Below are 26,714 nucleotides of genomic sequence, written 5' to 3'. Positions count from 1 at the left end.
TTTTATTCAGTTCAGTAACTGAAACCTTGCGTAATCCATTTGTTTTCTTAAGTTTCCGCATAGTCACCATACAGTTTCCGCACCATTGAAACCATATTTTTCATGCAGTGAAAACTCTCATTATTGTAGCCTGTGAGAAAGGATTATATGGCCCTAACTGTATCCGTGGCTGTGGACATTGTAAAGGGGAGGCTAAATGCGATCACGTGAGTGGTTCTTGTTCGTCACGAGAATGTAAACCTGGATGGAAGCAGACATCAGATCGGAAATGTGACCAAGGTATGATTTTTAAGATGTGAAGGTATGGTTGCTGTATTACAGGAACGTGTATGCAATAAGCCAGATAATCAACGTCACCTCCTGTAGGGACTTTAAATTAGAGTCTTAAAACAATCTGAAATGATGGCAGTGATGCATTAAACACTGTTTCATTAAATTCAAAATGATAGTTGTATGTTTGCCGATGGATCATGGTACAGTTAAGTGAAGAAAAGGGTAATAATAATGAGGAGATACTACATCTACTCATAAAATAGATAATACACTATATATACATCAACAGAGTGAAATATGTGAACGTAAGACATACGATTATTTAATCAAGATGCTTACATAGGTATATACAGCATCAAAATATTTTTATTAACATCTGTTAATAATTCGGAGGAAAATGCATAAACATTTGGCATCGGTAAATGCGTACTGTTTGAAACAGTTTAGCAGCCCATTTCTTATAAGGGTAAAATTAGGAAAATCTAGGAAATAATAAAAAACTATCCCTATAATCATAACTACACAGATCTCCACGGAAGAAGATGGAGAAGTTGGTGAGTATTTTCATAATATATGCTCCAACAAATAGCTAAAATTAACCTGTCTATCTTAAGAAGAACATCTTCGCTGTGTATCTATTTGTCGCAGTAAATACGCTATATTCGTTGACTGCTCTGTATCATAAATCCAAATTGCGTGAACATTTTTGATAATTTTGGTGAAATCATACGGTAGATGTTTGATTGTGTGTTTTACGTTCCGTCGAGAATTTTTCACTCATATTGAGACGCCATCAGCTGTAGGTGAAGTATCACAAATTTTGACCTTTTCGTTGCATGTTTGCTCCTTCGTCAAACGTTCGGCATTTAGAATTGAAAATCACGGGTCTTTCGAATATGACCTTAAAATGGAGATCCCAATTAGCGGCGTGCGTTGCCACGTTAAAGAACCTTCCTCACTGCTGCGGCCGTAAACACTACAATTTCTGTGTGTCAAGGGGTCTGGGGCCCCCTTGATAGCCCAGTGGGTCCAGTGGTCGGGGTCCTGGAATGAAGCCTCCAGAAGCTCCTGGATTTTACAGAGCTTGAAATATGTGTCATATTTAGTCATTTGTATTATTTTCCATCATTTTTATCAAGTGAAATTGATAAAACATAATGGATGATTATGAAGAACATTGTGTAAGGAAATGCTGTTATTTGGTTGACAATGTAAACAATAAAGAAATGTCTTGTTCTTGTCTCTACTATCGTGATCCCATGCCGGGTACTCTTCATGACCCTATGAACCATGACTTGACCATGATTTGATGATATATTTTAACGATTGTTTTATTCAGTTCAGTAACTGAAACCTTGCGTAATCCATTTGTTTTCTTAAGTTTCCGCATAGTCCCTGCACAGATTCCGCACCATTGAAACCATACTTTTCATGCTGTGAAAACTCTCATTATTGTAGCCTGTGAGAAAGGATTCTACGGCCCTAACTGTACCCATGTCTGTGGACATTGTAAAGGAAAGGCTAAATGTGATCACGTGAATGGTTCTTGTCCGTCACGAAAGTGTAAACCTGGATGGAAGCAGACATCAGATCGGAAATGTGACCAAGGTATGATTTTTAAGATATGAAGGCAAGGTTGTTGTATTGTAGGAACGTGTATGCAATAAGCCAGATAATCAACGTCCATTCTTATAGGGACTTTAATTTAGAATCTTACAATAATCTGAAATGAAGGCGGTGGCGCATTAAACGTATCATTAAGTTCAAAATAATATGCGGGTGTTTGCCGATGGATCGTGATGCAGTTAAGTGAAGAAAAGGGTATTAATAATGAGGAGATAATACTCATAAAATAGATCATAAACTATATATACATCAACAGAGTGAAATATGTGAACGTAAGTCACAAGATTATTTAATCAAGATGCTTACATAGGAATGTACAGCATCAGAGAGTTTTTTATTAACATTTATTGACAAATCGCGAAAATGCATAAACATTTGGCATCGGTAAATGCGTACTGTTTGAAACAGTTTAGCAGCCCATTTCTTATAAGGGTAAAATTAGGAAAATCTAGGAAATAATAAAAACTATCCCTATAATCATTACCACACAGATCTCCACGGGAAGAAGATGTAGAAGTTGGTGAATATTTTCATAATATATGCTCCAACAAATAGCTAAAATGAACCTGTTTATCTTAAGAAGAACATCTTCGTTGTGTATCTATTTGTCGCAGTAAATACGGTATGTTCGTTGACTGCTCTGTATCATAAATCCAGATTGCATCAAAAGCTTTGGTAATGTTGGTGAATTCATAAGGTAAATGTGTGATTGTTTGTTTGTTTTACGTTCCGTCGAGAATTGATCACTCATATTAAGACGTCATCAGCTGTAGGTGAAGTACCACTAATTTAGACCTATGTTTATCGTGTTTGCTCCTTCGTCAAACGGTCGGCATTTAGAATTCAACATGATGGGTCTTTCGAATATGACCTTATAATGGAGATCCTGATTCGCGGCGTGCGTTGACACGTTAAAGAACCCTCACTGCTACGGCCGTTGACACTACATTTGTAGTTCTTCACACACAACTGTCGATGTCTCAATATGAGTTAACAATTCTCAACGGGACGTAAAACCAACCAACTCCGTGGCGGAGTTGTTAAAGCATCACGCTAAAAATCACACGGCCTCTCACCTGTGGTCGACGCGGGTTCGAATCGCGTTTGCGCCGGTAAGTGAGAAAGTTTCCCAGTTTACTTTCGGAAGGATTCCATTCTACTAATCAGTTCGTGTGTCATAACCTACGCTAGTCTAAAAATTTAAGAGGTTGGCACCCCGGCAAAGAATAATTGATAAATTAAAACCTGACATAAAACTCTCATTATTGTAGCCTGTCAGAAAGGATACTACGGCCTTAACTGTCGTCATGCCTGTGGACATTGCAAAGGAATGGCTACATGTGATCTCGTAAACGGTTCTTGTCCTCCAGAACAGTGTGAACCAGGATGGAAGCAAACTTCAGATTGGAAATGTGATCAAGGTATATATGAAACACTTTATCCTATCCCAATTTGAAGGCAATGTAATTTTCTAGTTGACAATGTAAACAAAACGTTTTCTTGTCTTGCGTGTACTTATTCGTTACCGGGTACTCCTCCTAATCCCATGAACCATCCTTTACCTGTCTGAAAGTCAACACATAGCCGAAATCTGTATTGACTCGTTGCAAACAATATTAGGACTATAGTGAATTTCAAAATTTTGAATATTAGGGCTTGTTCATTGTCAAAATGTACAAGAGAGAGAGAGAGAGAGAGAGAGAGAGAGAGAGAGAGAGAGAGGTTATATGCAGTTTACATCTATCATGCCTATCAAATCCACGCGTATTATGCAGATTACGTCACCATTGTCAATGAATGGCAGGATTTAGGCGTATGTTCGGCGCCTATGGCCTTTGCGCAGGGATGGATCTTTATCGTGCTACACCTCTTGTGACACGGAGTCTCGATTTTTGCGATCTCATCCGTTGGACCCCCTCATTTAGTCGCCTCTTACGACAAGCAAGGGGTACCGACAACATATCTTAGCGCGGATTCGCACAGGAATATATAGTTCATGTGGGGTTTGTCCCACGTAAATATACATAACTGAAGAAATGTTTAAAAGGGACTGGTCTTCGTATTTTGATCTATTTTATTTATACCTATTTTATATATATCACATTCCAAAAATATTTTTCATTTTTTAAATGTGATAGATATAATAAACCATGATATACAACCAACAAACCTATGGTATGATTTTGCATTTCATATCATGAATTTTGACCTTGTGACCTTGTACAATGGTTACATTATGTCGTGACACTGTGGGGCTACTTTGGGCCACAATATGTTGGTAAACATTTTTCATAGGAATAAAGATTTTAAAAAAAAATCTTTTAAAAATCACAACAGCTGAAGTGACTCATGTGAGCGATATTGCCCACGGGATCTTGTTTATACCGAATACGGTATTATCATTGATGTGTCTATTCTGTTTGTTGGTAGAATGTGACAACGGATCTTTTGGATTTCTGTGCAACTCGACATGTAGTGAAGGCTGTTTCTCTATTTGCAACAAAACGAGTGGATCATGTGACCAATGTCTGACCGGATATACAGGTGTATTCTGTAACGTATCGGGTATGTCATTAATTATCTACAGCATATCTGATAGGACATCAGTTTCCTTAGTGCGTGTACTGTAACTTGAACCTAGGTGTATTACATCTGGTATGGTATGCAGAGGTGTGATTTTTCCTTTTTGCAGAGGAAATCCTCTGATTTGCTCAATTTTCGAAAAAAATTAAAACACTCTGTATATGATCTAAAGTGGCAGAAAATGATATTTTTCCAGGTAGGGTGAGGTGTTTTCCTTCCCTTTTGACCAGTTTTCCTCTGATTTCTGAGGAATTCAGTCACATAGCTGGATATGAATTATAATGATTTATGTAATATAAGCATAGGTTTGTTACAACTAGTGAGGTTTATCTGGTAACTGCTTATTGAACAATTCAATGTTATGTTTGGGTGGTTATGTAATATATCTTGGGAGTATTCTGCTGTGGTTTATTTTTAATTGCACATTGCGTACACTTGAATGTGAAAATGAATGAAAATGAGTGTATGCATTGTATGGTACTTGCTAAAAGGAATTTCGAAGAATCTGATTATGGGCAACAAATTGGGATTGGGGTATTTTGATATTTTTTTTTAAATTATGATAATCGGAGTATAACATCCAAAATGACCCATTATATGTTAGTACTAGAACGGTAATCGTTTTAATACATTACATACAAAGTAGGATATATAAAATGAATTCATTCTACTGAGAATACTACTTTGATTAGGAGGCGTAATTTGCTCTGCTTGCAGAAGGTGTAAGCACAACGAGGATGCCTAGTAACGTTTGAAATTGATATATTGTAATAAACAATAATACAATCAATAAGTTACATATAAATCCTGAACAGAACTTGACGCAGACGACATGCGTCTCGACACACAACACCAGTCTAACACATGTGACTATCTTTAAACATAAACAGTTTCAGTAAATTTCATCCATGTGCATGAATGTATTTTATAACAAAAAAATCTTAGAAATGTTAATGTAAGATAATACAATTTTCATTACAATTCAGTTTCAGAATCAGGACAAAAAACGGCAGTGAACGCAGCATTAGCAGGAGGTGTAGTGGGCCTCATAGTTTTCGTCATAGCAACCATTCTTCTTGTAGTTATCATCACTAGGTAGAATAATTTTTATTTATCTTTAAATTGTTTTCAAATACCATCTTCTAACAGTTGTCCCAGCAACAAATATGGCAAACCACCAAAAGATGTATCTCTTGAAAATTTTAGTGTTTCCTTTCATTTATTGTCAAAACGATCACTTACATTGTAATTCGTGAAGTATTTTATTCAAGTCTCTTTGGTTCACAAACAAAATACTATGCTTTATTTGGAAATATTTGCAGGAAAACACAGAAGAAAAAGCCAACTGAAATAGAATTAGCGGAGACTGCAGAGGGTACTTTTAGCTTGTATTTTGATACAAATTTTACTAGTTTTTGGGGTTCTTAACATGGTAGGCTTTAGTCGTTATCATTTTGTAACATGTTTTAAACTGACTTAATTGGTCTTCCTTTAGAGGACCTTTTACAACTTCCGGCTGTGGTTCTGTTCAAAAACAAAACACGTTTCATTTCCATGGTAAATGGGGCTTAATCAACTTCAACAAATTGTACTTTTTTATTGATGAATTATACATTGACATTGTGTTGCCCCTTTTGGGTAAAATAATCTCTTTCGGATCATCATAAATGACCCACTTACATCATGACGCCCCCTTTGGATCATCGTAAAGGATAATAGCTGCATTAAAATTGTCCCCAAAGGTCTAGCAAAGTTATTCCATTTTTAATGTAATATTGTATTGCGTTATCGTTTCTATATTATTTTAATCAACCTATTTCAAGTGAAAATGGTTTCAAAACAGACTGTTTGATTTCAAGAATACTGTGTATTATGTGATTTTGGACTATTGAAATATATAAACCTACAAGATGTTTAGAATTTAACAACAATTTGATAAACAGACACAACCAACCCTCTAATTGGTCAGTCTAGATTTACTGCTGGTATAATAATAGCCCAAGTCAAAGGTATGGCGTACCACGTCCTGCCTACCATCCTGGAATATTTTATCAATGGTATTTTACGAAATGTATTTTTTTTTTCAAAATCACACAACAGTGGATTTACTGATATGTTACGTTTATATATTAAACAAGTAGTATATTGTGCATTGAGCGACTATGATATATCCAAAAAGTGCACAACTTCACATCACACCGTCGCATAAACTTCATTTTACGCAGCACGCCGTCCCACTAGCTTCAGTTTGAGCAACAACTGAAATATATGTATGAACAACTAACTAGAGTATGAGCAACACACCGTCTTACTAACCAGAGTATGAACAACACACAGTCTTACTAACTAGAGTATGCGCAACACGCTATCTTACTAACTAGAGTTTGAGCATCACGCCGCCTTAATAACTAGAGTATGAGCAACACGCCGTCTTACTAATTAGAGTATGAGCAACACGCCGCCTTACTAACTAGAGTATGAGCAACACACCGTCGCTCTATCTGGAGTATGAGCATCACACCGTCGCTCTAACTGGAGTATTAGCAACACGCCATCGCCGCTCTATTACACTGTATGCTGTTGCGCGGGCTATCAACACAGAGCGCTTAACACAAAGTCCATCGCATTAAGACATAACACAAGCCTTCCGTTGTGTCAGCATGATTCCCAAAACACGCCGTAACGTTAACATTATTTCACACGACGCGCTAGTCGACACACGTCTCTTCATTTAGTGCGAAGTGGCACACAGGAATTGATTACTGTGCATCAAATGTTGCAATAGAGAACTTGAACGACACAATGTGTCCGTGCAATGTGTCCGTATAATGTGTCCGTGTAATGCAATGTCTTCATTGACTACATGCACTCATTTAAATGTAGTTGGACCTGCTTAATGTTTAAGTTCACCTTCGTTTTATTCTATTTACCTTCTGTCTTATCTTTATTTAAGTGTCAGCACATTGATTTAGACCAAGTATTAGATAAGCAATGCTCTTTTTCCACAATGTTTACCTATACACCGTTGTCAATGTAAAAATAAATTTCCATTTTTTCAGTTTGTACAATTTAGCTTCCATGTATATAAAGGGCCTTCCTTCTTAAAATAAACTGAATGACGTAAATGCGATTCGATGATCTACATTGTCTTTATGAGATTGTATACATTATGGTTTAATGTATTTTTTTCACCAGAAGTATATTTGTTATTTACCAAAATGTTATTATTTACCAAAATGAACCGCCGCAGTTGTCTACAGGTAGAGCGTTTGCCCCGTGTGCGGAAGGTCGAGGTTGGAATGCCGCCCGCCACAGACCTAAGTCGTCAAAGCAGGTAATGACAGTTTCATCGCCAAACACTCGACATCAGGTGTGAATGTCACGGATCCTCGGAGATAACCGTAAAAACGGATATCTCGTGTCATAGTAGGTATGACACGCTAAAGAACCCTCACTGCTCAATGGCTGTAAGCACCGAGCATAGGCCTACATTTGAAGCCCTCTACAGGTATTGGAGACGTATCCATATGAGTAAAAAAAAATCTCGAGAGGGACGTTAATCAAGATACAATCAATCAATCATATTTACTGAAATGAGTATTTCGTATATTGTTCAATGTTAAATAAATGAGTAACAATTCCGAAGAATATATATATTTAGAAACAATATATCAGTTATAATCATGGCCCTTATATCTTGCTTCCACTTGAAACTAGTGGTTAAGGTGCCTGCTTCCCAACCAGGCAGCTCGGATCCAATTATCGATCCAGATTCCACATCAAGCCTTTAACGTTTAATGTAGGTAGTAATTGATCAAGATTCCACCATCAGAAGAGAAAGCCACTGGTCTTTCGAATGACATCAAAAACAGAGACGTTAAACAACATACCAAAAACCAATAATACTTTAGACATATAACTGTAAATCGCAACATTTGTTAAACCAGATTTACATGCAACATATCAGCATAGTGTAAGCTTTTCGGTGATCAAAATTTCATTTAAAATCTTTGTTCTATAACGATATTGATTATACTTACTTTAGAAACTACCATGGATAGAAATTCGAAAAAATTGCCACAATTCAAAGTGTATATTTTAAATAAAATGCATTACGTCAATCATATCATTACATTCACCTAGATGTATCGTTTCCAGAATCTACATTGACATTCATTGACACCCGCATTGATTAATTTCCATCTACATCCGCCTTGTGTAACGTTGCACTGTAATGCCATTGCTTAATCTCGTTCTATGTGATTGCGACGGCGTGTTGTAGTGTAACGGCTTGTTGTGTGAAATGGTGTTTACTTAGCGTCACGGCGTGTGTTGTGAACTGGTGTTCGTAGAAAGAGCTGGAAGAAGTTCGAATGCGTTCTTTTATATAAAAACTACCAGTTCAAAACTACTCATTCTAACACTTACTAATTAAAAACAGTTAATGATATTTGAAACGAAAATACGGGACATCGTGCTTAAATGCAATATATGTAAAAATAAAGTATGCTTTCCAGCTGATTAAGAAAGAAGAATGCATTCTTATCCCAGGTCAATTAGAACGTGTGGATTATTCAGTTGAAATATGTATTTGAGATTGGACTACTTCCGGTGAAAGTCAAATTTCCATGATATATTTGAAAATCTGTTTTAGAAGTTCTGTATCTTTTAATGTTCGATATGGTTTGTACATAACGCATAAAATAAATTTTAATGGCACGTGATTAAGCTTTAGCCAATCAATTGAGGATAAATGTCGATAGATATTGCAGAAAAACCAGAGAGGAGAGCTGACACAACACCTGGGGGAAGCGGATATGTCGAAAAGAATGCTGAACCCAATGGAAGCGTACAGCGGAAAACACTCATGAAAATAGCTGATCTCGGGGAAGTAATCAAGAGCCTGTCTATGGAAGAAAATGAGAAATTTAATGAAGAATTCAAGGTAAATCAAACTTTAGTACATTCTGAAATTGGTGAATATTTGTAAAACAACCACGTGCGATTACAACCATTTCCGGTTTTGAAGTTCATTAAGTGGATCAAATGTTGACAAAAAGAAGAAGCGGGAATAAAGATTTACTTTGCTCCAACAAATTCATGATTTGGACAGACTATGACGTCACAATGTTGGTGATGTTTTCCATGACAAAGTATCAGTATTTACGAATATAAGTGATGGGACGTACATGTATTTATCTATCCAAAATATGTTTTTGTATTTTGTTCAACTACAGAATAAAAATGCTTTTAGATTCTTAATGGTAATGTTAGAATGACAGAGCTACGCTTGAGGGAAGTTTATGGACGTCAATCACATGCAATTTTCTCTGCAATTAATTGACTACCATACAGTAATATACTGAAAATTGTTTCCATATTTAAAAAAAAACATACGTGTTGTAAAAATTAAAAGGATATATACATTTCAGCGATAATTTTTAAGTTCTGAAGAGTTGTTTTAGCCAAAATCTGCAAATATTACTTTGGCTTGCTGGTAATGCCTCAAATTTCTAGCGCGTACGATTTGAGCGTTTGGGTCGGGATGGGGTTGCAGATTCCTTCACACACAGAGAGAGATGGTTAGATATAGCAATTGATACACACACACACAAACACACATACACATATATATATATATATAAACATCATAGGATTAAACATTCTTTTTGAAGAATTTATCGATGTGTAAACTCTGGACATTTTACTGGTACACTGAATGAAAGTACATGTATTTGAATAAAAGAATGTTTGAGTCTTATAATTCCATTTCGTTCCCTGTATTATCTATTTAAAAAAATGAATAGTTTCCCCGAACTATATTATTTGTTTTCAGGCGCGTATGTATACTTAGCGTATTTGCATTTATTGATGTGTAAATTCTCGTTTGGCAATTATTTTTATCGAATCAAAACAACTGTATTGGATAACATTCGATACATGCATATATATATATATATATATATATATATATATATATATATACATATACATTTCGTGACGTTGGTCATTTTAGGGCTTTGTATAATTCTTTGTATTTGACCTTGTATCCATGTTGTGGATCAGACACTTAGGTATCGGGTGTTGTTGGAACTTAGTGCTTAAATATATATATATATATATATATATATATATATATATATATATATATATCACATTCCTTTCTTCGCAGGGAATTCCATACGGTGAACAAAGCCATATTCCGTGCGACGTTGCCAAGATGGCGCAGAACATGCCGAAAAACCGATACAAGACAACGTTTCCTTGTACGTAGAATTCAAGTGATAATTCAAAGGCTTGTATGTATTGTAATGTTAACATTTCGATGAATTGCGTATGTTGTACCTTGTGCCTTAACTCTCTAACTTATTATATACAAGAGAACCTTATTATTTTCAGCTCAACTTTTTGTTTTTCATTTATGATCATTAAATGTGATAATGCGCACAAGTGGTTCTCATATCTTATTTTTTTTATCATGTACCTTAAACATATTTATCGTAAAATTCATATTGTCAGTAAGATTTGCATCCATCCCCTGTAAGTCTAGCACGTAGATGGGTTTTATATGTACGTAGTGTATTACATATGTATTTTTAATTTAGTTTAACTTTATGTAGACGGAATGTTATTTTTGATTGTAGTTTAGTTTTTTTAGACGTACTAATTAATATTTTTAATTGTAGTAGAGCTTTATTTAGACGCAGCAATATTTAGCTTTATTTAGAGAAACTAATTAAGTTTTTAATTGTAGTTTAGTGTATGTAGATGACGTGTTGTATTTTAATTGTAGATGACCATTCTCGTGTTGTTTTGACTGTTTCTCCCGAAAATGACTACATAAATGGAAATTACATAAAGGTATTTGCATGCATATATGAACATGCATGTACTGCATTTTAAAGCATGCCTATTTTGTCGATGATGGGAGGGTTTCTTTACCGATATTTCAGTATGTGACCAAATATACTTGTGACTAAATATATTTTTTTTAGTATTGTACAATCTCCATTAATATATTTTACTGTGCAACCGTTGAGTCGAGCGAAGACCCTTAAGATCTTACAGCACGACTTCAGACATATGATCCGCTTATTCATTTAATTTTCGTTTTCGTGATGGAACAAGAGCGCAAATCCATGTGATAAACGATGCACTTGTTCAAATTGAAGCACAACTCAAATGACGTTTGTTTGCAAAACCACGGACAATGAAAATTATTATAATTATCATGAAAGTAGACTAGGGTATTTTCACGAGTGTTTAGTACACTGATATTAAAGAACTGTGAACGATAGCTAGTACTGTTTCGCCGCCTACTTTCTGGCCATTTTATTTAAGTTATCATTTTCAAATGATTTTTAATGCCAATATAGATATTCATATGAATTTTCATAAAAGGGTGACCTATTTGACAAAACAATGATCATGCGTTTTATTATAGAACTCAATGGAAAACGGGAAATATTTTTGAAATATCTTTTGCCCCAGTGAATCACAAATTCATTTTAACAGGTATTAATTATACATTGTCATTTAGCATTTATACCAAAATATTTGTTGCTTCATGAGGGGGACAAATGGTTACTGACCAAAAACACGGCAAACATCTTCACTCTTTGACCGATTGCAATTTAGGTCAAACCTATGAAAAATGAAGATTTACCATTATTTTACTCACTAATGCAAATTAATTTGACAAATCAAATGGTTATTTCTATCAATAAGCATTTCAAAATATATGATGTTTTAAAAGCCCTAATTTGAAGGAACATATTTTTCTACGCCTTAATCAATAGGAGTTAATCAGTTAATTAAGAGCAATCAGTTAATCAACACTGGTATAAAAGTAAATAATCAATTACTAATGAATTCTGCTTTGCATTAGAAAATCTCATTAGCAAATTGGCAAAGCTTTTTTTGAGATATACGAATTTAAATTATGCAGGCAGAAATCCAGAGTTATCGTGCGTAGTTCTTTCGTAAATTTATCAAAATGTACAGTTTACACTGTGGTGGTTTGGGTGTTTTTTTTTCTGTTTTTGTTTTTCTTGTTGTTGTTGTTATTTTTTGTGAGCAAGCATTGTATTCGAAGGAAGGTTTGGTTTTGTGTTCAGTCAGAAACACGAAATTAACGAGCAATAATGAAAACACAGTACTCATTTTTTCCTGCGTTCAATGTTCTGTAGGATACGAAAAGACAAAGAGAATACATCGCTACCCAAGGTAAATATGTTGTCTTAAATCTGTAAACGTCATATAGAAACGCCGACGTCATACATATGAAGCCCCTATAATCGGAGATACAGGGACACAGTTTTTGGTCTGTCCGTCTGTCTGTTTGCCAGTTAGTTTGTTTGTCCGCAAAAACCTTAACCTTGGTCATAAACTTTAATTGGATAGTGATGGTGTTTTCATAATTACATGTGTATTTCTTGTAACATGACATTTTCTTTGGTGCCAGAGTTTTTAAACTCGTGACCTTCACCTTGAAGTTTGATCAACTTTGGAAAAAATGTTCAACCTTTGTCATAACTTTCGAATGGTTAGTCATATGGCTGTCATATTTCACATGTGTATTCCTGTTAACAAGTCCCATGGGGATCCGGGTTAGAATAGACCTCAGCATCCCCTTCCTTATCGTAAAAGGCGACTAAATGGGGCGGTCCTTCGGATGGGACCGCAAAAACCGGGGTCCCGTGTCACAGCAGGTGTGGCACGATAAAGATCCCTCCCTGCTCAATGGCCATAAGCGCCGAACATAGGTATAAATTTTGCAGTCCTTCACCGGGAGTGGCGACGTCTCCATATGAGTGAACTATTCTCGAGAGGGACGTTAAACAATATTCAAACAATCAATCCTATTAACAAGACCTTTCTTTAGGTAGCAAAATGTTTTACCTCATATTCTTAGAGTTTGACCTACATTTGAAATTCTTTAACCTAGTCCATAGTTGTGAATGCATGTCTAGTGATATGGCTTTCATGGTTCACAGGGCTTACCCTTTTGATAAGATCTTTCTCTCAAGATCAACATTTTGGACCTTATAAATGATCTTACCTCTGAGTCTTACCTACTTTTGAAAAACTTTAACCTTTGTCATAACGTTTGAATGGTTAGTGATAGGTGTTTCATATAATGATAATAGTATTTCATGTGACAAGAACTCTACTGAGGTACCACAAATACTTTACTGCCATACGGGGGCATTACTATTTTACAAACAAATGTTTGATTAATCAATGAATGATTTAAAAATACGTGGATACACGTGAAATTGTCTTCTGTTGTTCCGTTAATGAAAATACTTTGACTACCGTAGGTCCAACGAAGAATACGGTACAAAATTTCTGGGCTATGATCTGGCAAGAGAATATCCGGGTTATAGTCATGTTGACGAATTTGACGGAAGGATCAAAGGTACATAATAAACGAATGTGTTTTACATGAATTCTGGACATTGTTTCCTTAAAACACTCATTAAAACTCCCTATTCAGTGCTGTTTATACAGATGAAGAATACTTTATTTGAAAACCCGAGAGGGTAGTGAGTTATGTACTATCATGACTGACGTATTTTTTAAACAGATTAAATGTCACCAATACTGGCCTGAACACGGTGAGATGACATCGGGATCATTCCGTCTACGGGTCATATCTCAGAGGTCCTCAGCGAACTACATCCGGCGTGACATCAACATCACCCACATAGAGGTGAGACTGATATTGTAAACATGACGCTTGCGCCAAGTTGTTTTCTTATATCACAATTGTATACATGTATCGTCGACTGCCCCTATTTCGGCGACTGACCAGAATCGGTGACCTTTTGTTTACGTGTGCATGTTGTCGTTTCCGGGTGTAGATTGCGTCACCAATCTCGCTGTAATGTTTACCAATATGTATAGAGTACGTCTTCAATTGTTTTCCGAAAATGAACCACTAGGAGAGTATGCAAAAAATCAACACGAGCACCCCAAAAATAAGTTCATATACTTATTACTTTTTCAAGCAAACCTTCAAATTAATATAAGGTATACCAAAAGTCTAGAATTCTACACTATGTTGTTTTATTCATTGACGTTTAGTTGCACATTCCTCCTGTATATATACGTTTTAACAGTTACAGACTTTTGGCAAAACTATATTAACAATGGTCACCGAAATATGTGAAATCACCGTTTTAGGACTAGAAAGTGACATGTTTTTTGTTGCGAAAATATATTCAATGAATGTACCAATGGAGTTGGAATTTTCGGATTATTTTAAAGGTAGGTGTATTATTTATCTATTTAATTCCAGTGATTGATAAGAAAATCACGGTTTATCACTAAGGTCACCGAAACTGGTCAGTCGACGATATATCTATATCACCACCAATAAAAACGGTCCGAGGACCTTGAATCAATCTGTTTTCTAGCAATATAACTGTGTAAATGTATCTATCACCATAGACAAACGTTGTTAGGACCTTGAATCACATGCACTACACAGCATGGCCTGATCATGGAACTCCTTCACCAGTAGAGCTCCTCGTGTTTTATCGTCACGTCAAGCAGTTAAAGCAGATGTATCCCGAAAGTCTTCTGGTTGTACACTGCAGGTATGTGAAAATACGCTATTTCAATAATATTATCTAAATAGAAACACGATTTATGTATTCGATGATTAGCATTCTGTTAAGCTCATTCCATCTAAAGCTTACGAACGATTTTCAGACGGAAGTTTTACTGTTGTGTACTTGTCAATTTTCACATATTTCGGGAAGAACTGGTTCTGTTTCAAAGATTGTTTGGTAAAGGGGAGATAGATAGATAGATAAATAAATAGCTAGATAGATAGATAGATAGATAGCATAAGGGACAATCTTTGAACATCGTCTCTACAACCAATAGTACAAATACGTTAAATCGATACAAGATGATTTTCCAGGGTGGGGTCATTCTAGAATTCAAAGTGTTATATAGAAATGCGTAAAATCTTATGAGGTATCTTCATATCTTGACTTTGAGTCATGGTGGGGTCATAGTAGAGGTTTAAGTTTTTGTAAAGAAATATTAAATGAGCATCTTTCTCAAATATTACTCTCGATGACCACATTTGTCAAAGTACATGCATTATGCAAAAGTTTGTATATGCAGTATATATTCTTATTTGTCTTAGCCATGGTCGATAGGAACTGAGTGACTTCACAAGAGAAATTCTAGTTCCAGAATTGAAATATGTAGGGAAAGCCTTTGATCGATTGATTGTATCTTGCTTAACGCCCCTCTCGAGCTTTTTTCACTCATATGGAGACGTCACCAATTAAGACAGATGAAGGGCTTCAAATCTAGGCCTTTCCTTGGCGCTTACGGCCATTGAGTAGTGAGGGTTCTTTACGTGACACACCTACTGTGACACGGGGCATCAGTTTTTAAGGTCATTTCCGAGGACCCTTGACATCCACAACTGATGCCGAGCGTTTGGTGACGGAACTGTCTCTACCTGTTTTAATAACTTAGGTTTGTCGCGACCAGGATTCGAACCCCGACCTTCAGCATGCGGGGCAAACGTTCTACATTCTATACCATTGCGGAGATAGAACGCCTTTGAACATCTTCGTCCAAAGAATGATAATATAATATGTTCATTATTATACAATGGGTCACATGCGTTATGAATTAAAGTGGAGAAGCTATGTAACTGACGTCATTGATTCTAACAGGCCAGAGTTAGCATTAAAGTGATGGGCCTCTTTTGCTCAGAATGTACAATGTATGTATGAGGTGTGCAAACGAATCGGTAATGATTGATTTGTTGTATCTTGTTTAACATCCCTCTCGAGAATTTTTCACTCATATGGAAACGTCACCACAACCGATAAAAGGCTTCAAATTTAGACATTTGCTCGGCGTTTACGGCCATTGAGCAGTGAGGGTTATATAGCGTGACACGGGGCATCCGTTTTTAAGGTCATCTCCGAGGACCCGTGACATTCACATCTGATGCCGAGTGTTTTGTGATAGAACTGTCACTACCTATTTTCACGACTTAGGTCTGTCTCGGCTTGGTATGAAAATCCCTTTCAACGCTCACAATCTTTTACAGATTTCTATCAATTGAATTCGACAAATAATACATAAAACCCATAATATGCAAATACCTGACTATTTACCAACTTTGGAGTTTCGTTGCACAGTCAATTGTATCGAAGATAGTTACACGCATGCCACCTAAGAATTCTGATATAGTAACCGTAAGCCATAAGGTCCGGCTATGGAAGTGGAGAATAATGACATGAAAATATACCACATGTGAATTATGCCTTGAATTGCAATCGACTGGAAATGCAGCACAGTTGTTGAATTAAAGAAAACAAAGTATATATGTAACATCATGTGCTTGTTTTTCATAATTAGTAATTACAGCTCAATCTGACCAGTGCGCAAATTAATCTATTTCTGTGAATTTGCTCGTCACATCTCGTTATAGCACTAGCTGGGAATTTATTCGTCACATCTCGTTATAGCACTAGCTGGGAATTTATTCGTCACATCTCGTTATAGCACTAGCTGAGAATTTACTCGTCACATTTCATTGTAGCGCCGGTATCGGGAGGACTGGAACCTTCATTGCGCTAGATGCCTTGTATAAGCAGGGTCAGATGGACGGGTTGATTGACGTGGTGCGCTATGTCAACATCATGAGAGAAGACAGAATGAACATGATACAGAATGTGGTGCGTATACTCATCAAAACCACCCCTTGCAATTAGTTCTCTCCTGATCTGTTAAATTTCATTTCCGTGAGATCGTTTGAACAATTTCAAACGTTCGATGCACCCTTAAATTGAAACAGATGTTACCTTGGAAATACATGAAACAAACACATCATATTAGCAGTTTTAAGGCTTTTCCCTCCTGCATGATCGTCCTATACATTGTCCATGTCACATTTATCTTTCTCAACATTGAATATTTTTTTTATACAAACCAAATATACATATAATTTAATAAAGTATATACTCCCAGTACATATATATGCATAAATTCCCGGTATACATATTATTAGTACAGTGTATCCCCCGGTATACATATATTTAGTACAGTATATTCCCCCGGTAAACATTTATTTAGCACAGTATTTTCCCCGGGTATACATATATTTAGTACAGTGTATCCCCCTGTTATACATGTATTTAGTACAGTATGTTCCCCCGGTATGGATATATTTAGTAGAGTATATTCCCCCGGCATACATATATTAAGTACATTTAGTAGAGTATATTCCCGGTATATAATATTCTTAGTAGATTACATACCCCCGGTATGTATTTAATGTAGCATTATATTATACTTTCGGTATTCGTGAAAGGCGAAGATAACGAACAATGATCAATGTAAAACTTATACGGTACCAATTTTGATGCACCAGATGCGCATTTCGACAAATAATGTCTCTCATAACTTTTATAAGCAATACGAAATAGAGAGTAGGGAAAACATGGACTCCTTGATATAACAGAAGTGGCATCAGGTGCCTAGGAGGAGTAAACCGTGAACCCTATATCGTGATCAGGCAAACGGAGTCATCCGCAACATATGTTGAATTAATAAGAGTATGTACCCCGTTATATCTATACTTATAAGAGATGCCCCCTTGTATGTATTTAATTCAGCACATACATGTACCTCTGCATTCATATACTAATTGAAATAGTACATTTATATATTAATTGAAATAGTACATTCATATATTAATGGAAACAGTACATTCATATATTAATGGAAACAGTACCTTTAGATCATGTTTAACTCCCTTTCGACATAGGGTCAGTACATCTTCTTGTACAACGCCTTGAACGAGATTTTTCAATTCAACGGGAGGTTGTTGAAAAAGGAACAATTCATACAGGAAGTGACGTCACAGTTGATGTCAAATCAAGCTGTCAATGCTTCCTATTTCAAGAAAGAATATAATGTGAGTAGAATATCATATATTTTGTATTTGTTTTATGCTACTTTTACTCATGTTGTAATGATATTATTCGTACATGTGGGAGAATGCATATTTCTGTGCGCGGTTTCTAGAAATTCCAGATAATTATCATCGATAAAACAAATAATCATAATCAATAGATTATATTCAATGTAACTTTCTCTTTCATTTCAACATAATATGACATGCATATGACGTCAATTTCGTCAATAATACTCACCCAGTAGACAGCTTGCTATATCTATAAACCATTACGTCAAGCGGATAAGGATTAAATTTACAGACTATTGGTGATTTTCTTGAGCGCAGTTGTTTGATTCTTGATTTCCTCAGTCTGTAATTATCGTACTTACAATACAGGTACAACTTAAGTGACGTAAGGTTTTCTATATTCTCTGTATTCAATCCTGTAAACAGTATTCCCAAAAAGTCAACAACCGCTTATAATTTACAGTCAGTCAATCTCGATTTATGAAATTAATTTGTTGGATATCATAAACATGACATAAATATTGATTAAAATACGAAACTATCAAGTAAATAGTATCAGTGAGTAACCGTATCTATTTTGAAATACGAAACTTATCAAATGAATTTTATCAATGTGCGTATCGAAGCCAAAAGACTTGAACAGTGTCAAAGATGATAAATTTCATAAATGGACGAAGGTAGAATGATTAACTTGCTAAAAGCCTTTCTGTACTTCCATTGTGAAGGAACTGGTGTCCATAAGACCAACATTGAGTGTGGAGGATACAAAGGAAGCAAAGCAACACATCCATCTCAACATGACAAAGACTGTCCTTCCGGGTAAACATCTAATGCTTCGGCTGCTGCTTCTGGTGGCTTCTCTTTACAAAAGATGACCCTCTTCCATAGAGTCATGGTCCTTTGCATGTTTTTTTTTTGTGATTGGAGATTGGCATGGTGGACACGCATGATCACTTTCAATCATCTCAGAGAAGCTGCTGTTCTGCTCCCTTTCTTCTAAAATGCGCTATATTGTAAATATTTGAGAGGGCTAAAGCTTTGCAATTTACAAATTGTATCGTTGAGAGTGTGTACATATATCTAATTGTCAACCGATTCTTGAAAAAAGTTATACCGACTTATAAACGTGTCAATGGCAAATCCCTCCAAAATAGGCTACAAAATATACAACCGACTTATAGGCGAACCGACCTATAGGCGAGTATATACGGCATATCAGTCTCATTACAAAGCAATGTATTTCGCCTTACACTGTATATATGTCTAGGTCTTAATATTCTAATTAATGCTTTACAACTTTTATACAGCAGACAAGGCAAGAACTGTGTTGACCTCTTATGTCGGTGGGAGAGGTAATTACTACAATGCCGTGTCCATTTCGGTAGGTGTAAACAAAACGTCAAGGGAATTTACATAATAATGAATGGAATTTGATGTAAAATCAAGATTTCTAGAAGAAGAAAAAACTTTTCACGTGGCTTTTTTTAACGTTTTTATTTTTATGCAGACATACACACTGAGGGACGGCCTGATTGCTGCGCAGTATCCTGTGGAGGGAGCCGCAATCGATCTAGTGCGCATGCTCATTGATCACGATTCCAGCGTCCTGATTTCCTTCAATCAGCTTTCAGACATCGCTTCAGTAAGAGAGTGTTTTTGTTTTGTTTTTTTTACAAGAAATCATAATCCACTTATAAAAGAATCTTAACCTTTTAACTATAATTAGTACGGATGTTAACGAATATTCGAATATTCATTTTTTGAGGTGACTTTTGAATGTTAATTTTGTATAGAAATATTTGATATACGTAAACCAATTGAAAAGACAGATAACTCTGGTGAATTTGATTTGGAGTATGATAGAGTTACCTCTCTTATAAGTCAGTGTCTGATCCGTCAATTGTTTTCATGACTGAGTAAACTAAATCATTTATCAATGTGTAAAATCTGGAAATCTTACTCACAAAATTAACATAAAAGTGTTTTGCACTTTTATTCAATTTGTGGGTAAAATGTTCAGAGTTTACACATCGATAAATTCTTCAAAAAGAATGTTTAATCCTATGATGATTACTATTATCGTGCTGTTGGAGGTGATATGCTCTGATGATTGCTGATTATCAGCAAATGTCAGCAAAGAATGAAACTCTCCGTACATATCCCGTCCAGTAGTGTGAGATTATCAGGCAATTTCTACGTGATACAAAATGTCATGCACTTTGTTAATCCTTGTCCAAGCGACAATATATGTACATATAATGATGTAGCAGGAAAACCCCCGTCACATGTAATATTTGGGTGTTAACTATGTCCCTCTACAGGAAGTAATCGGCATGTTTAATCTATCTAAAACAGATTACTTGAAATATTACTTAATCTGTCCAAGTTGTTTTAACGGAACCCATTACGGATTTCTAAAATTAAAAAAACATAAATATTTCGTGGAATCGGCACTTCTACAAACTGACATTGGTTTTGGTTTTGTACATCGAAAATAATATCATGCAAACAGGAATATGTTTGTTGAAGTTATGGATTCAAAATATTAACAGATTACCGGTATGTAGAGAGTAACTGCATATTAGAGGTAAAGCAGGCTTTGTTTCGTTTAGAGAATATTCGAATGCTCTCAAGGTATATTTGAATACGAATTATTGACGTCCTTAATAACTGATAAATCATCATGTCGAAACAAACTTTTAAAATATTAATTTTAAATTATTTTTTTTTAAAGTCTGCAGAGTGGTTTAAAACGTCAGCGGAGAGAGGTGTCATTTCTCCTTATAAGACGATTCTGGGCAAAAGTCGAAAAATATCGGAAAATGTCCGAATGACTTCCGTGAAAATGAAGCATGGCAAGGTACGTTCTGAAATACAATATTCATTAGATTCTTCTGTATATCAGTAATTTAGAAAAGATAAAGATGTATGTCTGAGATATTGGATACTCGACGATCTCCCCATTATAGCTGGGTGTTGAAATTAAGTTTCAACTTTTACATTCGTCATTAATAAATGACCATATTCAACCAATAAATAGATTCTATCGTTAACCATGGCTTAAAAAGATCGAAAACTGCAGCACTAAGGAAATCGCTAAAAATAAATAGCATCGTTTATCATTACACCACATGGAAAGCAGCAGACATATCCCGATTCAGAATATTCAGACTTGTGAGACTGTCTCTGATTCAGTAAATATTACAATATAGATACGATCGTAGTGCGCGTGCCTGGTTTTTCAGAAGCTAGTACTAGCTACATACGGGTGATAGTCATAAGTGTCGGCACTGGTACCCATTCATAGTTGGTGCACATGTACAGTTGAATGGACTTAAACAATGTACGGGTTGGTTAAGATTTGTACATGTCTAATGAAAGGTGAAGATAACGGACCAGTGATCAATCTCATAACTCCTATAAGCAATACAAAATAAATAGTTGCGCAAACACGGGCCCCTGGACACACCAGATGTGGGATCAGGTACATAGGAGGAGTAAGCATCCCCTGTCGATCAGTCAACACCTGCCGTGAGCATCATATCCTGATTAGATAAAGGGAGTTATCCACAGTCAAAATCAGTGTTCCAAGAACGGCTTGACAATCGGTATGAAACACGTCAGACAGCATTTGGACCAATCATAGGTTGTATTGACGAACTCGTTATAACGACCATAGAATTTGCGAAACGCTGACTTCAATCGAGACTGTTGAAATCCCTGTATTATCAACTTGTTTGTCAGTAGCTAATATCAATACAATGTAACGCATACATGCACTCTGGAATTTGAACTTGAACCCCCGACCTTGCTTTGCTTATTGGTTTGAACATATTTTATTGTTAGAAAATATACAATTTTTTTGTGAAAAATAAAGGAAATCTACCTCATGATGGACTTGATAAATATTTCAATGAAAACAGAGTTGCCCTTTGATTCAATATTTTGAAACATACAATTGAATATTCATATATACAATGTAACTCAAGACACTTTAGTAATATTTTATGGTTAAAAAGATGTTTTACAATAACTATTGGAAAAGACTCTAACAAAATTTATATTCCTGTCATGGATAAATCTTATTAAATCATAAACTTTGTGAAATCTTATGACATCATATGTGGGTGGAACTACGTTGAAGAAAAAGAAGTAATAGATATATATATAGTAATCAATCAAAACGACCGCTATGTTTGATAGAAGCTTGTATGATAGTAAATGAATATCCGTTTTCACTAGTGCTAAGAGCTCTGCATATTAAAGAAATGTAAGACAGGTACCTAAATAGGTTGATTGTGTAGTGTTTAACTTCCCTCTCGAGAATTTTTCACTCATATGGATAGGTCATTCGTTGGAATCTTGCATAACATTAAAACCTCCTACATGCATAATTAAATATATTCTATATCTGAAATATCACGCTTTCCGTCTTTATATAGGCTTCTAATTGGCATGATGTCAGCGTATTTGAAATTCTGAACTGGAAGATAAAAAATCAACTTCCGGCGGAAACGAATGCATGTGTGGAATTGATCAACGAAGTGATGGAAGTTCTCAAGGACAAAGAAACAAAAATCACAGTGTTGTCAAGGTAAATTTATATCAGTGATTTAGTCTTATCATCAAAACAGGACTTCCTCAAAAACATCACAAGAATACGGAGTTTTGATATTTACTGGAAAATACGTAGTCTTTTCTTTGAAATTCTTATTTCATTACTAAGTAAGAAAATATTGTAGAGACGGGGCGACCGGATGTGGAGTGTTTTGCGCTATTTATAACGCCGTACAACAGCTAAAACTGGATGACGAGGTGGATATGTTTACCGTCGTCCGGCAGCTACAGATACGTAGACCGGAAATGATATCCAGCTTGGTATAGCATTCTTGTATCAAAGAGAATTGATATATTTCTAAACTTCTTTTTTTCTGTTTTCTTTTTTGAAAATAAACAAATAAGGCCAGGGGCGGATTCAGATAATTTTCAGGGGGTGGGGTACAACCCAACTTTCCACCTTTTGCAACTCTCGTATCCCACTTTAGATCCGCCCCTGTATCGGTGGTATCTACACATATTTTCCTTCACATTTTTTGTAATATTTTGTATACTAGAATGCCCAGTAATACGCACTTGCAGAATGATATGCATTCCATCCACTCGAAATATACTTTTAAAAATGTCAACTACAGAATGATCCCCATCATGTGCATTCCATCCACCTACTTTTAAAAACGTCAACTACTTTTTCGATGCATGAATCATAAACTTCTAAAGACTAATGGTAGTATATTTTGAAATCTAAATTTAGTACAGAGACTTCAGGAAATGTTTCAACTCCATCAACTTCTTTAAAAATAAAATGCATTTATTTTTATTGAAGCATTCTACTAAAAGCAACAATGAACGCCGTTTATACCTTGATTTTTTTTTCAGAGTGAGTACCAGTTTTGTTGCAAAGTCGCCGCAATCTTCTTCTCGGCGTGCTCGGATGCCATTTATGAGAACTCGCCGGGACGAGTAGAAGTTCCGCCCACAGAGGAGGAGAACCTATACGCCAACACCAGTGTGTAAATTACGCGACATTGTATGTTAGTGTACTCAAGCGATAATACATATATCAGGTACATATATGTATAGTACACAACATTCTGACGATGTCTACTCTAAAGATGTATTCAACTTCTACACTTTGTACGCATTGATTGATATAATTAATCGATATACTATTTATCCATAGATTTATTTATTTATCTACTTGTATTGATCTTTTTTACATGCGTCTACATTTATATTTATTCATCTACCTGTATTTATTTATATTCACTTTTGATTCTACATGTATTCTAAGGACATATGCGACATTTCTGACATTTTGTCTGAAATTATTTTTTCATCACCTCGAGATGGAGAGTTCTTGTAAATATGTTGAAATTTTGTATTATAGTAATATTACCATGCTTTGTATATCGGCCCGGGTAGATCAATGGGTAGGTCACCTAACTAATAATGCGAGGGTTCCGGGTTCGATACCCGATTGTTTCAAATATTTTACTTTCCTTCTTTGCTACAATGTCCATTTACAACTTGACTATACATTCTTACTAGCAACAACCAGGAACTATCAAAATATGCTAACTCTAAAACAGTCATGGTAATATATCCCAATATCTTTTTGGTAGAAACAAGATACAATGTAGTACGTGAAAGGTCACGAAAATAATACATTATTATTGTGAAACGTCGCGTATGCTCCTATATCCTTATCTTTAGCTAATCTGGTTAAAACCAGATTGATCTTTACATATGTAGCTCACTTGCGTTGAAAATTCCTTTGGGGTTTTCTGATCGATATGTTTGAGGTCTGTCCGTAGATCCTGTTTACCCTAACGTAAAGGGGATGCAAGTGTGTTTGGTTTTTTTTTTCAAACGAAGGGTTATACCCCCTCTTGTCGACCGGAGGAAAGTGAAAACAGATGAAAGTCTTAGATATCCTTCTCAAGAACCATGCAGATCCGATGATCATCTATAGAGAAGACAGGTTCTATAGTTTTGATAGATCCAATGCATATCTGTATTTATTTCTGATAGATCACATGTACATTTAAATATTTGATAGATCACATGTACATTTAAATATTTGATAGATCACATGTACATCTATGTATTTGATATATTCCATGTACATCTATGTATTTGATAGATCACATGTTCATCTATGTATTTGATAGATCACATGTACATCTATGCATTTGATAGATTCAAATTAAATGTAAATCTATATATTTGATAGATCCCAATATACATATATTTGACAGATCCCATATACATATATATGTATAGATATATATTTGAGAGATCCCATGTACAACTATATATTTGATAGATCCCATGTACAACTATACAATTGATTGATCCATTCTAAATGTACATCTACAGTATTTGATAAATTCAGATTCCATGCAAATATATGGATTAGATAGATTTTTTGTGCATCAGATTATTAGATTATTTTTAAACCGTGAGAATGTCTCCTGAGGTCACAATTAACAAGTTCTGGGGTTCATTTAATCTTAGAAAAATATCGGAGGGAAAATGAATGTTTTTTACCTGTACAATTCTACATATAGAGGAGATTCAAGTTTTTCCAACCATGACCTGTGGGGTTCCAACCATGAACTGGGGGGCTCCAATAGTTGTATACAGATATGAATCGGAATATTTTGGGGAAAATGACACGTAGATACTCTTTTTTCATGTTAATTTAACTTTGATCACCCCCCCCCCCCTCCAGGACAAGGTAAGGTGACAACAGTGGTGGTGGTGGTGTATTTGCATCACGAGTAATGCATGTGACCTAATTTTTTAAATTCTTTTTATTACATCATCATTTTCATATTTAATTATTAAGAAATACTTTTAATATATTATTGTATATATATGAACTTTGTTATGGTTTTTTGTGTGTGAATAGTGCTGGTTGTATGCACGGATCGAGATTTTTTCACCTTTGTCCAGGAAATGGGTGCAAGATTTAAATCAAATCAAATTGTCAAAAAATATGTTTTATCAAATATCTCGGGTGGGGGGGGGGTGCAGACTTCCGGTTTCTCTTCAGGATCCGCGTATGCATAGTACTTTATATTCCTATATTTTTTGTACTCTCTTCTAAAAAATAAATACCATTAAATCATCATATAGTCGTTGAATTCTGCTCTTTATTTTGAGTCTGGCTTATACATTTTGCTGGTAAAACAAAACACAGGTTTGGAAGAACAAACGACGGAGAGTCATATGTCCAAGAGGAACAGCCTAATCAAGTTTACGATTCTAACTGCAGAAACCTTGCGTCCTGCCATTCCGCCCGTAGCAATGAAACGTAAATGCTGCTTTATGATGTTAATTTATCTTATTATATCTTGTAACATGTTTAACACCGGGGTAGGTTCTTGATTTACCATAGTGGATCTTTGGCGCTTTGAGATGACGATGTAATAAACAAGAATGCGAGATTGGAAAGTGTCTAAGTACTTCCCTCATTGTTCTAAGTATAAATAGAACAGCCATCGATGAGTAGAAATTCACAGCGAATTTTATCACAAAAAAGGGATGATGTTTATATATAAAGGAAATACATATAATTAGGTTACTGTATTGCTATTTGGGCGAAAGTAAGGAACCGCGATAGCGAAGAGGTTCACATTTTCGATCCAAAAATGACCAATTATGTTTTAAAGCAGCAACAATATATAATTTTGTT

At 35.4% G+C, this 26,714-nt stretch overlaps 1 protein-coding gene across 6 annotated transcripts in view; it reads left to right on the top strand.

Moving 5' to 3' along the window:
* The window catches only part of LOC125661168 (multiple epidermal growth factor-like domains protein 6), a 115,958-nt gene extending 89,808 nt beyond the window's left edge, over positions 1-26,150 (top strand). For 5 of the 6 annotated variants that reach the window (XM_056147155.1, XM_056147156.1, XM_056147154.1 and 2 more), the window contains 22 exons: positions 130-279; positions 1,732-1,881; positions 3,171-3,320; positions 4,330-4,464; positions 5,469-5,577; positions 5,805-5,857; positions 9,246-9,427; positions 10,655-10,748; positions 11,276-11,343; positions 12,672-12,708; positions 13,806-13,903; positions 14,072-14,197; positions 14,938-15,086; positions 17,069-17,204; positions 18,296-18,445; positions 19,180-19,273; positions 19,762-19,835; positions 19,962-20,096; positions 21,189-21,314; positions 22,897-23,048; positions 23,197-23,332; positions 23,891-26,150. In XM_056147155.1, coding sequence (XP_056003130.1) covers positions 130-279; positions 1,732-1,881; positions 3,171-3,320; positions 4,330-4,464; positions 5,469-5,577; positions 5,805-5,857; positions 9,246-9,427; positions 10,655-10,748; positions 11,276-11,343; positions 12,672-12,708; positions 13,806-13,903; positions 14,072-14,197; positions 14,938-15,086; positions 17,069-17,204; positions 18,296-18,445; positions 19,180-19,273; positions 19,762-19,835; positions 19,962-20,096; positions 21,189-21,314; positions 22,897-23,048; positions 23,197-23,332; positions 23,891-24,028 — 2,642 coding nt within the window. In that variant the 3' untranslated portion in view covers positions 24,029-26,150. The remainder of the gene's footprint in view (positions 1-129; positions 280-1,731; positions 1,882-3,170; positions 3,321-4,329; positions 4,465-5,468; positions 5,578-5,804; positions 5,858-9,245; positions 9,428-10,654; positions 10,749-11,275; positions 11,344-12,671; positions 12,709-13,805; positions 13,904-14,071; positions 14,198-14,937; positions 15,087-17,068; positions 17,205-18,295; positions 18,446-19,179; positions 19,274-19,761; positions 19,836-19,961; positions 20,097-21,188; positions 21,315-22,896; positions 23,049-23,196; positions 23,333-23,890) is intronic. The other variant, XM_056147152.1, reaches the window with a different exon arrangement.
* The last annotated feature ends 564 nt before the right edge of the window (positions 26,151-26,714 follow it).

The sequence above is a fragment of the Ostrea edulis genome, chromosome 8 (genome assembly GCF_947568905.1).
Source record: "Ostrea edulis chromosome 8, xbOstEdul1.1, whole genome shotgun sequence".
Taxonomy (NCBI): domain Eukaryota; kingdom Metazoa; phylum Mollusca; class Bivalvia; order Ostreida; family Ostreidae; genus Ostrea; species Ostrea edulis.
The sequence above is the reverse complement of the archived record's forward strand: the minus strand, read 5'-3'. Positions and strand labels throughout refer to the sequence as shown.